This window comes from Hyperolius riggenbachi, chromosome 12 (genome assembly GCF_040937935.1).
Source record: "Hyperolius riggenbachi isolate aHypRig1 chromosome 12, aHypRig1.pri, whole genome shotgun sequence".
NCBI lineage: Eukaryota > Metazoa > Chordata > Amphibia > Anura > Hyperoliidae > Hyperolius > Hyperolius riggenbachi.
The window spans coordinates 161,957,150-161,975,727 of record NC_090657.1 but is presented as its reverse complement, the minus strand read 5'-3'; the positions used below and the strand labels follow the sequence as shown (position 1 = coordinate 161,975,727).

The following is an 18,578-nucleotide window of genomic DNA, read 5'->3' as shown; positions in this document are numbered from 1 at the left end:
GTATGAGATCTGCAGATATAGACTATGAATGCATTTTGCAGGAACGGTCTTTTGCAGGAACAGATCTTTTGCAGATACTGATCTTTTGAATGTCTACAGCATCTTTGTGTGCAGCATCTTGCAAAGATTTTTATCTGATGTGGAGTTCAGCTCCATAGAATAGACTGTGTAGAGTATGCTCTCATTATTACATAAAATTGGTCTGTGATCTTTCAGTTTTCAAAGACATTTATCGGATGTGCGTACCCACCTTGAGGGCTCGTTTCCACTGTTGCGACGCGATTTCGGCCGCATTCCGACGCTTGTAAAAACGCATGCGGATGCGTTTCCGCATGCGTTTTTACCCGCGATTTCGCATGGCAGGGTGCCATGCGAAATTAACCATGACACTGCCAGGGCTAAATAAAATTGAAAAAGGTGCGAAATCGCACGCGAAATTGCGGGTAAAAACGCATGTAACAAACGCATGCGTTTTTACTATTAAATACATTAGCGGCGATTCGCACGGATTCCCGACGCAGGCGAATTCGTTGGCTCTTTTGTGCGTTTTTTTACCGCTGAAAAAAACGCACCTCAACAACGCTACAGTGGAAACAGGCCCATCCACTTGCATTACATGTGCGGATCTGCATGCGTTGGACGCATGCAGATTCGCGATAGTGGGAACGAGCCCTGAGTGTTACGAAGAGTGCTAAAAGTACATACTTTGCACCCATACCACTTTTATTATGAAAATCAAACTAACGTGTGTAATCTTAGTTTAAATGCTTCTGTTTGTATGAATCGAGCAATGATAAGCAAAACAGTTCCTACCATTTACGGGGGACATACAAGTCCACAAATTCACCAGCGTCGTTCTGCATTTTGCACCTTGGCTTATGTCACAAGGACCTGTCAAAGACAAAATAAGAACAGTTTATAAATTGGAAAAAAGCACTGTAATACAGAAATTCACAACAACTGCTCTAAATTACATATAGGAACCCATGGAGAACATGAGAAGAGTGGATACAGATAGGTGTCCACTTGTCTAATAAACATCTACTGCCATTGCCTTTTATCTATAGGATTACAGGCCTTGCAGGAATGATTTTTTCCCCCCTAAACATGCAGATTTTGTAAAATAACCCCAGATACTGACCATAATGGATTTAAAAAAAAAACACTTGCCCATAAGAAAAGATTGAAATTAAATGTACGAATGTGGGTGCGGGAAGCGCCATTACTTAAAGAGACACTGAAGCGAAAAAAAAAAATATGATATAGTGAATTGGTTGTGTACTATGAATAATTACTAGAAGATTAGCAGCAAAGAAAATATTCTCATACTTTTATTTTCAGGTATACAGTGTTTTTTCTAACATTGCATCATTCTATAATATGTGCAGATTACACAACACTCAGCATTCAAAATTAGTCTTTCAGAGCAGTCTGTGAAGTAATGACCTCTCCTCTAGCAGAGGAAAAGTAAATAGTCCAGGAACAGTTGAGATAATAAAAGTCAGATAACAGCCCTCTCCATGACTTAAAGGGGCCCATACACTCAGCCGATTTTCTGACCGATCGATCGATTGATCGTTTGAAAATCGGTTGGCCAATCGACCGATCGATGGCCGATTTTGATCGATTTCAATGGATTTCCATCGACCAGGCAGGATGGAAAATTTAGGTCGATCTGATGAGATTGCTTATCAGTTTGCATTGGCCTTAATGGAAATCTGATGGCAAAAAAATGCCATCAGATCGAATTTCAATAGATTTCAAACTGAAATCTATTGGAATTCTATCCTGGTAAAAAATGTTCTAAAAACGCATCAGATAGATCATCAGATGCATTTCTTATCTATCTGCTGCCAATCTGACGAGTGTATGGGCACCTTAACTTAGTTGGAGAGCTTAATGGCTTGTTTGCATAGAGATAACAACTGGAGTTTCTCAACTCTTTCTGTACTGGAAACAATCACACTGATGTATCTTATCTTAATGTTTTATTTCTTAGCTGTGCTACACATACAAATCATAATATCTTTTTTTTTTTCGCTTCAGTGTCACTTTAAGCCCAGAACACACTTTCAATTGTTTGTGGCCAATCACTGACAATTTTTAAAACTTCCATGTAGTATGAGAGCTTACTTACACAATCTGCTCATAGTATTTAATATCTGTTGACCCTCATACTACATGGAGGTGGTCAAATTGGTCAGTGATTTGCCAATCACCATTGAAAGTGTGTACAAGGCTTTACCTCCAAGATGCAGCTCTTCCAGGCTCCAGCCCATACGACCAGGACTGTGGAGTTGGAACAAATATCATCCAACTCCTTAGTTTTTGAAACCACTAGCTCCAGGTACTCAAACATTGCTGACTTCTCAGCACTGCATACGACATGCACTATCTTCTTCACCTAACCTTCAGCTTTCACTGGCATCTGCAATTCCTGGCAGGGTCACACACATACCCGCAATGTATGCTGCGAGATCAAAGTACTGTACAGACCTGTTCTCACATCAACTAACTAAATTTCATGGCATGCATTGCAGCACATGGATGATTTCGCTAGGATTTACAAATGCCAGCAGAAGCTGATGGTCGTGCAAAGAAGATGGTGGAAGTTATACAGGCCATGGACCAGCACTCCATAGGTAAGTAATGATGCCCCCCAATGGCACGCACCATTATGGAGCTCAGGTACGTGGCGGTACATTTGGAGGAAAAAAAAAAAAAGAAAGTCCAGTGTTCAGTTTGATTTAAAGTTAACCTGAAGTGGGAAAAATGCCCCATGTAGTACTTACCTTGAAAGGTCAAAGCCTTTGGATACTAGAGAGGCTTTTCCCCCCCCATCCTTCCCAGCAGACCCCTGAGATTGATTGCCGTCTTAATTGCCACTGTGCAAGGGTGCATTAGTGCAGTGTTCCCCAACCCTGTCCTCAAGGCCCACCAACCGTGCATGTTTTGTGGAAATCCAGTTAGTTAGTCAGCTCTGCTGACACTAATTACCGTATATACTCGCAAGCAAGCCGAATTTTTCACCCCCCAAAAGTGGCCCAAAAGTTGGGGGGTCGGCTTGCTTGCGAGTCATGGGTAGGTGGGTGGGTAGGTGCTGCCCCTCCCCGCACTCCCCTGCGGCCGCCGCTACTATTACCTTAGGAGGCGCCGCTTCCTCTATCCCCGTCCTGCTCCGATAACTAACTAATTCACAGCAGCACGCCCCTCGCTGCTGTGATGGAGGAAACCATAGAGAGCGGCTTCCTGTAGCGGCGATGCCGTTACTATGGGAACCGCTCTCTATGGTTTCCTCCATCATCACAGCAGCGAGGGGCGCGCTGCTGTGAATGAGTTAGTTATCGGAGCAGGACAGGGATAGAGGAAGCGACGCCGCCTAAGTTAATAGCAGCGGCGGCCGCGGGGGGAAGCGGGGAGGGGCACCACCTACCCACCCACCTACCCATACTGGGGCACTATGCTAGCTATACTGGGGCACTATGCTAGCTATACTGGGGCACTATGCTAGCTATACTGGGGCACTATGCTAGCTATACTGGGGCACTATGCTAGCTATACTGGGGCACTATGCTAGCTATACTGGGGCACTATGCTAGCTATACTGGGGCACTATACTAGCGATACTGGGCACTATACTAGCTATACTGGGACACACTAGGGGAATAAGGCAGCCAGCATTTCCTACCCCCGGCTTATATGGGGGTCAATCATTTTTCCGTTTTTTTCAGGTGAAAGTTGGGGGGTTGGCTTACATGCGGGTTGGCTTGCTTGCATACTCATATACGGTACCTCACCTGTGTATTATTATTATTTATTGGATTTATATACAGGGCTGTGGAGTCGGTCCAAAAATCCACCGACTCCGGCTCCTCAGTTTAGGATTCCACCGACTCCAACTCCTCGACTCCTCTAATTTGCATATTACAATTTTGTTGATTAAAAGTATGTAACATGAAATTCGTCTCTTAACTGCCAACGCTTAGGAATTTTACAAGACAACTGAAGTGAAAAGGATATGTAGACTACTATATTTATTCCCTTTAGACTAAAACTAGTCCTTGGTAAGAGTACTTGTAAAAGGTACAAACCGGAACAAAGAACATCTATCAGGCCCTAGGCAATGTAAGTGTGGGTACATGTAAGAATGATGTGCAGGTACTCTGCAGGGGAATGAGGAGATTGTAAACAGACAACACCCTGTATTCAATGTGCACAGCATTCTCAGTGGATTCCCTGCAGCTCTGTGGAGAGTGCATATGTAGAGTATAGTACTACTGTGTAACAAAGTAAACCTGAGACAGATGAAATTAAAGTTTTATACATACCTGGGGCTTCCTCCAGCCGCCTTCAGGATAATCAGTCCCTCGTTGTCCTCCTCCACCACCTGGATCTTCTGCTAGGAGTCCAGGTACTTGAGCCAGTCGGGCGTAGTGCGCATGCACACTCCGCCACCAGGAGCATACTACACCTGTGCAGCACTATTGCGCAGGTGCAGAACGCTCCTGGCTGTGGGAGCGGCATGCGGCCGGACAGCGCTGACTGGCTGAATTACCAGGACTCATAGCAGAAGATCCGGGTGGTTGAGGACAGCGAGGGACTGATTAGCCTGAAGGGGGCTGGAGGAAGCCCCAGGTATGTATAAAACTTTACTTTTCATCCGTCTCAGGTACCATTTAATTTGTAGTCACCAAACCAAATTTTAACAACATATCAAATTATTTGATTTCATCAGCAAAGGGAGTGCATACATTTGCATAAATCAGCATCAATGCAGAATTATTTCCATCTCATTGACCATCTCTATTAGTGACACAGCTACACATCAGGCTTTATTCTTACAGCATAGATGTTATTTAGTATATATGTTACGGCCAGAACCCGAAGTTTGGCCACTTCTAGTTCTGGCCGGCCACTTCGGGTTCTGGCCGGCCAATGCGCGAAGTGGCCGCTGCGCTGCGGCCATTGTGAGGAATGGAATGAATCCTGTAACATTCATGTATATTCTGGCCCCAGCGCAGCGGCCAAACCTATCGCAACTTAGTTATTTTAATGAAATTAGGCCGGCGGCTTTTTCTCTGCCTCTTTCTCTCTCCTCCCCCCCCCGCCTCTCTCTCCTTCTCTTATTATTGGCAGCACTACGTGTCCCCCTCCAGAGTCGTTCGTCGCACCAGGGAAGCCTGCCGTTCCTGCAGAGCGGGGTGCTGGCAGAAGCGATGTCTGCAGCCTCCCCGCCCTGCTCTCCCTGGCGCGACGAACGACTCTGAAGGGGGGACACGAGTGCTGCCCATAATAAGAGAAGGAGAGAGAGGCGGGGAGAGGAAGGAGAGAGAGAGAGGCAGAGAAAAAGCCGGCGGCTTCATCTGTTTCATTGCCGCCGGCTTAATTTCATTAAAATAACTAAGTTGCGATACGTTTGGCCGCTGCGCTGCGGTCAGAAGATACATGAATGTTACAGGATTCATTCCATTCCTCACATTGGCCGCAGCGCAGCGGCCACTTCGCGCATTGGCCGGCCAGAACCCGAAGTGGCCGGCCAGAACTAGAAGTGGCCAAACTTCGGGTTCTGGCCGTAACATATATAAGAGATTCCTGTGTACACATCATATATACAGTCACAATCAGATATGTATATCTGACCTTAAAAATACAGGGACTGCTTTATTGAAGCAGCACAAGTAACTAATTTTGATTGGTTTATTTCATTTTTGTGGACTAAGCACAGCTATTACTGTATATATACATTATTTTTAATGACTATTATCTGAGAAATAGAAAGTTTTATCATATTTTCTATTTTAATTACAGTTACAAATTCATTAGGAGTCGGTGCATTTTTTCCCCGACTCCAGGCACCCAAAATTGCGCGACTCCACAGCCCTGTTTATATAGCGCCAACATATTATGCAGCGCTGTACAATAACTAGGATTACAGACAATGATAACAGGGGTGACAGCACAAGACAGGTAATAGACAATAGATACAACAATACAGGTAATAAGATACACAACACAATGCAGATAGTAGTACAATGCCAGATCATACACTGGAGTAGTAATGGTAATAATACAAGTTCTATAAATCTGGGTAAAGTGCACACAGTCAAGTATGATACACAAGGGGAGAGGGCCCTGCCAAAGGCTTACAATCTAGAGGGGGGGGGGTGTTTGCTTTTGGTTTTCTGCAAAACATGTACTGTTGGTGGGTCTTGAGGACAGGGTTGGGGAACTGTGCATTAGTGGCTTTCTACTTGGGCAGAAAAAGCCAAACCCCATCAGGTATGACCTCCTGCGCAGGTACAGTTGAGAAGTCCCCCCCCCCCCCCCCCCCCACACTCCCCTGAGGAAAGGTTTTTTTTTGTTTGTTTGTTTGTTTTTAAGAGACTCTCTTTAAGGCAGAACTGTAGTGAAAAATAATAAATGAATAGAATTGCCCATTTTAGGTTTTATTTATTGCAATATTCTGCTTTCAGGTGCATCTCTGTGGAATGTTTTGTTTACTGAGAGTTTTAAAGCCAATATAAAATATACCCGATCTCCAAGAATGCAGGGGGGTCTAGAGGAGAGCATGAATGCGCCCCCGCTGGAGCCAGGAAAGGTAAATATCAGGCTTGTCGAGGGAGGATCGCCAGACATCTCAGGGGGAGCCAGCGCTGGATTGCCTGCAGCTACAGGGGAGGGGGGAGCCTCATTGGGACCCTGAGGCTTCCCCCTCCCAAGGAGAGTACCCCCCAGGGAAACTATTTTTTTTTTGTTACAGGTTCTATAAGTATCTATGTTACACAATATTTGTTTTGCACTATGTACAGCCCTACAGAAGATGTAGGTGCTATATAAATATAAAGCCACAGGGTTACCTCAGCTTAGGTAAGTATGATCACCCCCCCCCCCCCCCCCACCCCGTAAACGTTTTCCACTGATTTGTGTTAAAAACTGATGTTATGCACTGACATTTCCAATCTATCACAGCTTTCTGTCGTGTTTCAATAAATAAAGGTTATATTAGAAATGTCCTCCCATTTCCTTCCTGGCTGTATTGGGGTGTGCCATGTCTGCAAGTGATAGGCTCCCTGACAGAGAGGTGTAGGAATAACGGGCCTCTATCAGTGTGTGACGAGTTCGGGGATTATGGGCATGCCATGAAGCATTCTCATTATCTGTACACTGAAGAGAGAGAAGCAGCTGAGGCGGCGGGACACTAATTCAGCATCTGCGCACGTGTCCCGGTTCCCCCCCCCCGCCCCCTGCAGGGCGCACGAGGCGGTTCTGACCCCGCACAGCAGCCCCGGAGCCCCCTTCATCACTCAGCCCCCCGCACACGCTGCCAGGGAAACCCCGGAGCCGCTCCAGTCACAACACAGCCGCACAGCGCCGCGCTCACCTCCGCTCACTGCTATGGCCGACACGAAAGAGAAGGAAGCGCCGCCCCGGTAGTGCTATTCTACAGCGGCCACGGGGTGCACTTCCGGGTCACTCTCCTAGCGCGTCTCCACGGCAACATGACGCCACTAGAGCCTAACTACTACTTCGGGCCACAGCAAGATGGCGGAATCGTGCTGCGCATGCACGGCGCCATACATCGCACTGTTCCGCTATACTATTATTGGTTTATAAAGCGCTAACCTCTGCCATGGCGCTTTACAAATTAAGAAACACAGTACCCCCCCCCCCCCCCCTTCCACAGCAGCATCTCCAGCTGCATCAAATTACTATGATTAACTCACATTTGCATATAATTGACTAACCCTCGTAAAAATTAATAATCAACATGGTTGAACGCATCTTCTACTTCTAGACGTATACTTATAGACTTCCAGGTCCAGTGCAGCATGGTGGCGGTGTAAGAGCAGAGCTCCGGCTGACAGCCTCACTTCCCAGCCCAGTACTCAGCGATTGCCAGCCAAAATCGCCCACCATCTCACCCATGGAGTAAAGCTGCACATCAGGGGTCCTTGTTGCAGCTGATGGACCGCTACCTGACACTAGGGTGACCATATTTTGATTTCCAAAAAAAGAGGACGATCACAATAGCATGTGGATGTGGTCATGGGTGGGGCCAAATATACAAGACCTTAGCAGTGTGCTGTCTAACTTCGTGGCATGGAGGGCCGTTTTTTTTTTTTCCACACCACATGGTGGAGGGCCCGCCGACCACAAAATGCAATGAGATTCGCATAAGATTTCCACACAAAATGCAATGAGATTAGCAGTATATTTCCCCACAAAGTGCAATGAGATTGGCAGCATATTTCCCCACAAATGGAATCAGATTGGCAGCATATTTCCCCACAAATGGAATCAGATTGGCACAGGCTCGTACTGACCCACCAAACCACCGATGGGCCCCGGCCGCCCTCCCTCCTGGGGGCCCCCCAGAGCTGAGGAGGGGGGCACAGTGCAGGAAGGGGGGAAATTGTGCACAGAGCGGCGGGGAGGGGGGGAAGCCTCCTTCCCCCTCCCTCACCTAGGGCCCCCCCTTCCGCGCTCCCCCCTCCCTCCAAAATTGCAGCAAGCCAGGGCAGCATCAAGGAATCGGCTTGCTCAGAGGAGCAATAGCGCTGCGTGCTATTATTTTTATTTGTAATAAACTTTCAGCGAGATTATTGGAAGCTAGCATACAAGACATGGTTATTTCCAACCATGCACCAGTAGTTATGGAGTTGCTTGATTTAGTGCCCAAAGGTGATAACTTTATTTGGAGTTTTCCTTCTCATCTGTATACGGATGAAAATTTTACTACTCTAAAGAACTGGTGGCTATAGTATTAGGGTGACAACTCAACATATGGACAATCCTAGCTTATTCGGGGAAGCTTCTAAAGCTGTTCTTAGAGGCAAAATTACGGGATAATCAAAGAAAAAATTAGATGCAAATAAAAGTTATGCAGATGCAGTACTAAAGGTGAGACAAGCATATACTAAGTATAGATCTAATTCCACAGATCCAAATAGAAAAGCTTGGATTACGTCTACCTGCGATACCTGGCTTAGAGTGTGTGAGGAAACTCATAGACCAAATATAAATCTCTATTATTATAAACATGGGGAAAAAAATTGGCATACTCTTAGCCTCCTTGACCAAAAAGATGTTCTTCAACACGAAGTCAGAGATAAAGGGGAGTGCTTGCTCACCATCCCTTAACAGTATGTAACCTATTTGCTACCTTCTACCAGCAACTTTATTCCTCTAACCCCCCCCCCCCCCCAACAGGTAAATATACAAACCTTCTTACAAAAAATGAACAGAAGAAGAACAGGCATTACTAAATGCTGATGTCAGTATGGCAGAGATTAAGGCAGCTATTACCTCACTGGTTTTGAGAAAGGCTCCAGGTCTTGATGGACTGTCCTCTGAATATTTTAAAATCCTCAAAGAAGATTTTTCTCTGACGCTAGCCGCAGTCTACAATAAGATACTTCACACGGGAAACTATCCTTTCGCGGGACATTTAGCTCACTTAAGCGGATTGCTAAGAAAGGGAAGGACCCAGAGCTAGTCTCCTCTTTTCGCCCTATTTCTCTTATAGATTTAGATGTAAAACTCCTCTCCAAAATTTTGGCCAATAGACTGGCAGACATCATGCCTAGGTTAATTCACCCAAACCAAGTGAGCTTTGTTAGAAAGAGAGCAGCGGTAACTAACATTAGAAAAATGATTACTATCCTAGAACAAGTAAGAGCATGCCCCATAACTCATAAATCAGCAGCCCTTCTAAGCATAGATGCGGAAAAGGCGTTTGACCAGGTGGAGTGGGACTGGCTGTTTGAGGTCCTAGGTCAGCAACATTTTGGAGGTAACTTCTTTAACCACTTGCCGACCGCCCACAGCCGATGGGCGGCAGCAAAGTGGATCCCTAAAGGACCGCAATACGCCCAAGGGCGTTGCGTCCTTTTCGTATGCCGGGGGAACTATCGCGTCATCGATGACGCGCGCTTCCCCCGGCAACTGGCTCCGCCCACCCGCCGCAACATCCCGCCGGCCATACGGAAGCGCCGGCGGGATGTTAACCCCGCGATCGCCGCTACAAAATGTATAATACACTTTGTAATGTATACAAAGTGTATTATACAAGCTGCCTCCTGCCCTGGTGGTCCCAGTGTCCGAGGGACCACCAGGGCAGGCTGCAGCCACCCTAGTCTGCACTCAAACACACTGATCTGCCCCCCCCCGCCTCCTGATCGCCCACAGCACCCCTCAGACACCCCCCTGCCCAGCCCCCAGACCACTGTTTGCACCCAATCACCCCCCTAATAACCCATCAATCACTCCCTGTCACTATCTGTCAACGCTATTTTTTTTTATTCCCCCCCCTGCCCCCTGCCCCCTCCTGATCACCCCCCCACCCCTCAGATTCTCCCCAGACCCCCCCCCCCCCCTGTGTACTGTATGCATCTATCCCCCCTGATCACCTGTCAATCACCCATCAATCACCCCCTGTCACTGCCACCCAACAATCAGCCCCTAACCTGCCCCTTGCGGGCAATCTGATCACCCACCCACACCAATAGATCGCCCGCAGATCCGACATCAGATCACCTCCCAAATCCATTGTTTACATCTATTCTCTCCTCTAAACACCCACTAATTACTGTCACTTTTACCTATCAGATCAGACCCTAATCTGCCCCTTGCGGGCACCCAATCACCCGCCCACACGCTTAGATTGCCCTCTGACCCCCCCTTATCAATTCACCAGTGCATTAATTACATCTGTTCTTCCCTGTAATAACCCACTGATCACCTGCCAATCACCTATCACCCATCAATCACCCCCTGTCACTGCCACCCATCAATCAGCCCCTAACCTGCCCCTTGCGGGCAATCTGATCACCCACCCACACCATTAGATCGCCCGCAAACCCGCCGTCAGATTACCTCCCAAATGTATTGTTTACATCTGTTATCTTCTCTAAACACCCACTAATTACCCATCAATCACCCCCTATCACCACCTGTCACTGTTACCTACCAGATCAGACCCTAATCTGCCCCTTGCGGGCACCCAATCACCCGCCCACACGCTCAGATTGCCCTCAGACCCCCCCCCCCCCCCTTATCAATTCGCCAGTGCATTAATTACATCTGTTCTTCCCTGTAATAACCCACTGATCACCTGTCAATCACCTGCCAATCACCTATCACCCATCAATCAGCCCCTGTCACTGCCACCCATCAATCAGCCCCTGTCACTGCCACCCATCAATCACCCCCTGTCACTGCCACCCATCAATCAGTCCCTAACCTGCCCCTTGCGGGCAATCTGATCACCCACCCACACCATCCGATCGCCTGCAGACCCGCAGTCAGATCACCTCCCAAGTGCATTGCATCTGTTCTCTCCTCTAAACACCCACTAATTACCCATCAATCACCCCCTGTCACTGCTACCCATCAGATTAGACCCCTATCTGCCCCTAGGGCACCCAATCACCCGCCCACACCCTCAGACCCCAGCCCTGATCACCTCGCCGTGCATTACTTGCATCTATTCCCCCCACTAATCACACCTTGAGCCACCCATCAATCACCTCCTGCTGTCACCACCTGTCACCCCCTAGCACACCTACCCATCAGATCAGGCCCTAATTTGCCCCGTGTGGGCTCCTGATCACTCGGCCAAACCCTCAGATCCCCCTCAGACCCCCTTCCGATCACCTCCCCAGTGCATTGAGTGCATCTATTTTCCCCTCTAATCACCCCCTGAGACACCCATCAATCACCTCCTGTCACCCCCCTAGCACGCCTATCCATCAGATCAGGCCCAATACAACCTGTCATCTAAAAGGCCACCCTGCTTATGACCGGTTCCACAAAATTCGGCCCCTCATAGAGCACCTGTCATCAAAATTTGCAGATGCTTATACCCCTGAACAGTCATTTTGAGACATTTGGTTTCCAGACTACTCACGGTTTTGGGCCCGTAAAATGCCAGGGCGGTATAGGAACCCCACAAGTGACCCCATTTTAGAAAAAAGACACCCCAAGGTATTCTGTTAGGTGTATGACGAGTTCATAAAAGATTTTATTTTTTGTCAAAAGTTAGCAGAAATTGATTTTTATTGTTTTTTTTTCACAAAGTGTCATTTTTCACTAACTTGTGACAAAAAATAAAATCTTCTATCAACTCGCCATACACCTAATGGAATACCTTGGGGTGTCTTCTTTCTAAAATGGGGTCACTTGTGGGGTTCCTATACTGCCCTGGCATTTTAGGGGCCCTAAACCGTGAGGAGTAGTCTTGAAACAAAAATGACCTGTGAAATCCTAAAGGTACTCATTGGACTTTGGGCCCCTTAGCGCAGTTAGGGTGCAAAAAAGTGCCACACATGTGGTATCGCCGTACTCAGGAGAAGTAGTATAATGTGTTTTGGGGTGTATTTTTACACACACCCTTGCTGAGTGGGAGAAATCTCTCTGTATATGGACAATTGTGTGTAAAACAAAACAAACAATTGTCATTTACAGAGATATTTCTCCCACCCAGCATGGCTATATGTAAAAATACACCCCAAAACACATTATACTACTTCTCCTGAGTACGGTGGTACCACATGTGTTGCACTTTTTTGCACCCTAAGTGCGCTAAGGGGCCCAAAGTCCAATGAGTACCTTTAGGATTTCAAGGGTCATTTTGAGACATTTGTTTTTAAGACTACTCCTCACAGTTTAGGGCCCCTAAAATGCCAGGGCAGTATAGGAACCCCACAAATGACCCAATTTTAGAAAGAAGACACCCCAAGGTATTCCGTTAGGAGTATGGTAAGTTCATAGAAGATTTTATTTTTTGTCACAAGTTAGCGGAAAATGACACTTTGTGAAAAAAATCACTTAAAATCAATTTCCGCTAACTTGTGACAAAAAATAAAATCTTCTATGAACTCACCATACTCCTAACGGAATACCTTGGGGTGTCTTCTTTCTAAAATGGGGTCATTTGTGGGGTTCCTATACTGCCCTGGCATTTTAGGGGCCCTAAACTGTGAGGAGTAGTCTTAAAAACAAATGTCTCAAAATGACCTGTGAAATCCTAAAGGTACTCAATGGACTTTGGGCCCCTTAGCGCAGTTAGGGTGCAAAAAAGTGCCACACATGTGGTATCGCCGTACTCAGGAGAAGTAGTACAATGTGTTTTGGGGTGTATTTTTACACATACCCATGCTGAGTGGGAGAAATATCTCTGTAAATGGACAATTGTGTGTAAAAAAAATATAAAAATTGTCATTTACAGAGATATTTCTCCCACCCAGCATGGGTATGTGTAAAAACACACCCCAAAACACATTACACTACTTCTCCTGAGTACGGCAATACCACATGTGCAGGGCCGGATTTGCGGAAAGGCACCCAAGACCCAGGACTAGGGCGCCAAAAATAGCTGTTGTCCGAGGGGCGGGTGACAGGTTAACTGCACCTGTCACCGTCCATGAATGCGCTCCTCTGGCTCCGCAAGTCCGCACCCGCTCGCCCAGCTTTGCTCTGCTACTGACTGTGTGAGCAGAGGAGCGGGTGGGGGCGGGCGTGGTTACTGGCTATGAGGAGAAGAGAAGACTCCGGAGCACATGCGGCGGTAGAGTGAAGCAGGATGGGAGTGAGCGAACCTGCATTAGCCAGCAGGCAGACTCTCGCTCCCGAATCCCAGGTAGTGCAGCTTCTAGTGGCAGCGGGCGCTTCTATGCCCCGCTGTCAATCAAGTCATGTTGCATGACGTCAGCCGCCAGAGCCAGGACACAGGAGTGTGTGTCGCGGATGGGGAGGTCTTGTGGTGCCGCTGGGGCTGATGGTTGGATAAGAGCCCCAGTGTGCAGGTGCCGAGGACATCAGGACTCCCTTCCCTACTGTAAAGTCTGCTGCCCTCCAGCCTTCAGGAGACCCGCTCCCTCAGGCTGCTGTAAGTGAACAGAACTCTTCTCTGTGACATGATGTGATGTAAAATGACAGTACTATTGATGGATGGTTAATGTGTCACCTCCCCCCACCCTTCAAACCAAATGTTATTTTTAGGTATTAGGTATATAGGTTATTTTAAAGGTATTTATATGCAGGGTTAGGCTTACTGTTCCCCATCCTCTGTCTTTGCTGTGGCCCCCTAATGCTCTGCTTCTGTCCAGCGCATGCTCAGTCGCACTTTAGTTTGCATGTGTGGTCCCTGAGACAGATGGAAAAGTTCTATTTTGTTTACCTGGGGCTTCCTCCAGCCCCTTGTAGCCTTACAGGTCCCTTGGTTTCCTCACGGTCTGTTATGTTGTGTCGCTTTTCCACTAGACTAGTCGTGGGCTACTGCACATGCATGGCCCACGCCGTGCGACTCCTCAATCAAGCTTCTGCTGCTGGGAGCGTTCTACGCATGAGTAGAACGCTCCCAGCCATAAGAAATGTGCGACCTGGGACGCACATGCACAGTAGCCTGTGACTTGTGATCTTTCAGGAGGGAATAGCCACACAATTGAATTGACTGCGCAGGAACCAATGGACTTAAGGTAGCCACTAGCGGGGGCGTGGCCGGCCATGGAGCTGTGAAGAAGCACGGATCTCCAGCTCTCTCCCACCCGTGGCAAATTCGCCGGTATCCTGCTCTCCAAGCTCGCACAGCCGCCCTCGGTCTGGTCCCAGAGACTGAGGAGTTCGCAGCGGTGTGCAGGGATGGTCTCACGAAGTTCCCAGAAGGCAGCAAGCCCAGCCGAGAGACTCGCGCGGTTCGCCCGCGCGGCAGGCCAAGATGGCGCCGACGCGCATACAGCCCACCAACACGCAGCCATGGAAAGGGAAGAAGTGCCTCCCAGCTCGCGCTCACCGGAGCACACACAAGCGGCTGACCCTGCCGGTAAGACTCAGCCTGTATCCCCCACCATGCCCAAAAAAGACAAAGGGAAAAACAATCTGCAAGGGAGAGAGGACGCACAGGGGGCGGGCAGGGCTGGAGACGCACAGGCCTCCACCTCTTCTCCTCGTGCAGGCACTCACCCGCAGCAAAAGTCACCCAGAAGCTCCCCCAGTAACCACACAACAATCCAGCCTGCACAAGCATCCACACCCAAGCAGGGAAAAGACCTGGGGGAACAGACACTGGCTGTAGGTGGTGAAGTAAGGGATGACATAATGGAGGAAGAAATCCAGGCTGCAGAGGAGCCATCAAGAGCAGAAATTATGGAGGCTATAAAGCTGCTGCACACATCCTTAACTTCCAGACTAGATTCCATTCAGTCTGACCTCTCTTTTGTCAAGCACGACCTGTCTAAAGTTAAAGATCGCACTAAAGAGATTGAGCGCAGAGTCAGTGACTTGGAGGACACTGTCGCCCCCATGCAACAAAATCTACAAAGGGTAACTGGAACTTCTTCAGCCCACTCTGCCAAGCTTGACGACCTGGAGAACAGGGCACGTAGATGTAACCTCAGGCTAGTGGGGGTCCCAGAAAAAGCTGAAGGCCCCCAACCAGAAATTTTCTTTGAGAACTGGTTTAAAGAGGCTCTACCAGATTTAACGGTCTCGCACGCCTATGCAATAGAGAGAGCGCACAGAGTGCCTGGGGGCCCGCCAAAACCGGGAGCAGCTCCTAGACCGATTGTGATGAAATTTCTAAATTTCAGGGATAAAGTTGCTATCCTGAGAGAAGTCAGAAACCAACCAGAACTCTTTATTGAGGGGGCGAAAGTTGCTGTCTACCAAGATTTCTCGTTAGAAATACAGAAGAAGAGAGCCACTTTTTTCCACGTTAAAAAGAGACTACGTGACAACCAGCTGCAATACAATATGCTGTATCCTGCAAAGCTGAAAATCATGAAAGGGAGTAAGGCCCACTTCTTCCTCACAGCAGAAGAAGTTTCTCAATGGCTCGACGAACAAGGTCTTCCAGAGTGACAAAAGGAACCAGTCTCTGCGCAGCACGCAATTCTTTCCGTAACTATGGAACTAACTATACCTTCCATTTAGGTCCTAGGATCACACAGCCTTTATCCTGATATGCCGTGACTTGTCTAGGCAGTGAGAGGCGAGGTTGCTAGTTTGATATGCTGTTCCCTTTTTGTTCCTCTCCAGTTCATTATGTTCTTTAATCCTATAACATATGCTGCCTTCTATATATATGCATTTTCCTGTGTCATAGTGCTAAATGTGGTATATTTGTCAGTCCTAATGCTCTCTTACATACGCAATATGGACCCAATTGGTCCCACATTGTCTATTTCTGTATACCATAATTTAGCTATCCCTCGTTTAATATCCTTATAAAACTTCAACTGGGACTATCACTTGATTGACAGTTATATTTGCCTGTATACCTAACCTAATAGGGGCATGGGTGTGCGAGTATAGGCTTTAAAAGTAATCTGCTTAACACGGGTGGGGAGGGCTGGCCACTTTAATCACCCAAGTTAAGTAAGTTTGGGAATGAAGCTTCCTGGAGTTACAATCAGGGAGTGGGGTGGGTTAGGAGTTCGGGGGTTCTGTAGAATAGTTGGGGATCAGGGAAGGGGGGCCCTACAACCCTGGTATTTGGCCACAGATCTACTAAATAGCAATCTAATAGTCCAGTCCTATACCATGTTATTTGATCATGGCTAACTTACGTATAGTGTCTTGGAATGTCAGAGGTCTGAACAATGCTATCAAGCGTAGATTGGTGTTTGACTATTTAAAAAAACTCTCTCCACACATAATCTGTCTGCAAGAGACACACCTAACTGGAGGTAAAGTACTTTCACTAAAAAAACCATGGATAGCTAGTTATCACGTCGCCCACTTTTCCTCCTTCTCAAGGGGCACAGCAATATTAATCAGTAAAAGCTTCCCAGGCACAATATCTAGTGTCCAGGTTGATGCGGCGGGGAGATTCACAATAATTACAGTAGCCATAGAAGGAAAATTACTCACGTTGGTATCTCTCTACATCCCCCCTCCCTTCTCCGTCTCAGTCCTTGATGCCTTGACCAGTAAAATCCGAGATAAGTTTGACAATCCTATCTTGATAGCCGGGGATTTTAATGCGGTCATAGACCCACAAAAAGACAAATTATCCAAAAGCCTGCGGGCCTTTCCCGCGTTGAAGGAGTGGATGTCAAGACTAGATTTAACAGACTTATGGAGATGGCGCTTTCCTGACAAAGCAGATTTTTCATGCTACTCTGACCAATTTAAGTCAATGTCTCGGATTGACATGTGCCTGGGCACTAGGGACTTGCTGACACTGGTAGAGGAGATAAAATATCTCTCTCATGGTATATCGGACCATTCGCCAATGGTATGTGACCTCAGATACCTCAATGAGAAGCAATCAAATCATTGGCGATTGGGTCCATGGTGGCTGGAGGACCAGACAATCCTCACTCCATGTAAAGAGTCTATGGTACTCTTCTGGTCTGAAAACACAGGATCAGCCGACTTTAACATATGCTGGGATACGAGCAAGGCAGTGCTGAGGGGGACATTCAGAGCATCTATGTCTATAATCAGACAAAATGCTCAAGCTTCACAGGAGTTTCATGAGAGTAAATTAAATGAAGCAAAATCTCAACTCATCGTCGCCCCTGGGCCTGATACATATGAAACCTGGGCTATGGCAAGAAGAACTTATGAGTTGGAAGTGGTGAGACGGGCAAAACGCAGGGAGATAATTTCCAAACAGCAATCATTCGAATTCGGCAATAAATGCAGTAAAATCTTAGCATATATGCTGAGAACGAATGAAACCCTGAATGCTATCCCGCGTATACTTTCAATGACAGGTACATTCTGCACTACCTCGGCAGATATAGCCAAAGAATTTTTTGAATTCTACTCAGATCTGTACGCTAGCAAAACTGGTGAGTGTTCGAAATCCATAGCTCTGTTTTTAAATGAAATAGATCTACCTATCCTTGATGAGCACGCCAGGTTGGAACTGGATTCGCCCATCTCAGAAGCTGAAATTTCCATGGCCATAGAATCCTTCAAAAAAGGCAAAACACCAGGTCTGGATGGAATCCCATCGGAATGGTATCTAAAAAGTAAAGCAATATCTATTCCCAAGCTAGCTAAAATGTTTGCCCACTCATTGGAAACAGGTACACTCCCTGACTCATTATATGAAGCCCTGATTATTTTACTTCCTAAACCCAACAAAAATCTTGATCTTTGCGAATCATACAGACCCATCTCGTTAATAAACACAGACGCAAAAATATTAGCAAAAGTCCTGGCCAATCGTCTTAATCAACATATTACCAAGTTAATACACGAAGACCAAACGGGCTTCATCCCCGGTAGGTCCACTAAATCTAATATTAGGCGCCTATTTTCTAATATACAATTCCCCCATAGTAATAAAGGGTCCAGAGTTATACTGTCGTTAGACACGCACAAAGCTTTCGACTCTGTGGAGTGGTCATACATGAGGGCAGTTATGGGTAAAATGGGTTTTGGGGAGACGTTTAGGAGGTGGTTTGACATTTTATATGCTCATCCCCGGGCCAGATTGAGAGTCAATTCATATATATCTAATCCATTTACGATACACAGGGGCACTAGACAGGGGTGCCCCCTGTCCCCCTTACTGTTCGCCATGGCAATGGAACCCCTAGCAGAGTACATTAGATCCTCCCAAC

At 47.1% G+C, this 18,578-nt stretch overlaps 1 protein-coding gene across 3 annotated transcripts in view; it reads right to left on the bottom strand.

The window, feature by feature from the left end:
- Positions 1–18,578, bottom strand: part of LOC137541564 (small ribosomal subunit protein eS21-like) — a 235,382-nt gene that overhangs the window by 22,539 nt on the left and 194,265 nt on the right. For 2 of the 3 annotated variants that reach the window (XM_068262934.1, XM_068262933.1), the window contains exon 2: positions 814–893. In XM_068262934.1, the coding sequence (XP_068119035.1) occupies positions 814–863 (50 nt within the window). In that variant the 5' untranslated portion in view covers positions 864–893. Of the gene's footprint in view, positions 1–813; positions 894–7,381; positions 7,485–18,578 lie in introns of those variants that run through there. The other variant, XM_068262932.1, reaches the window with a different exon arrangement.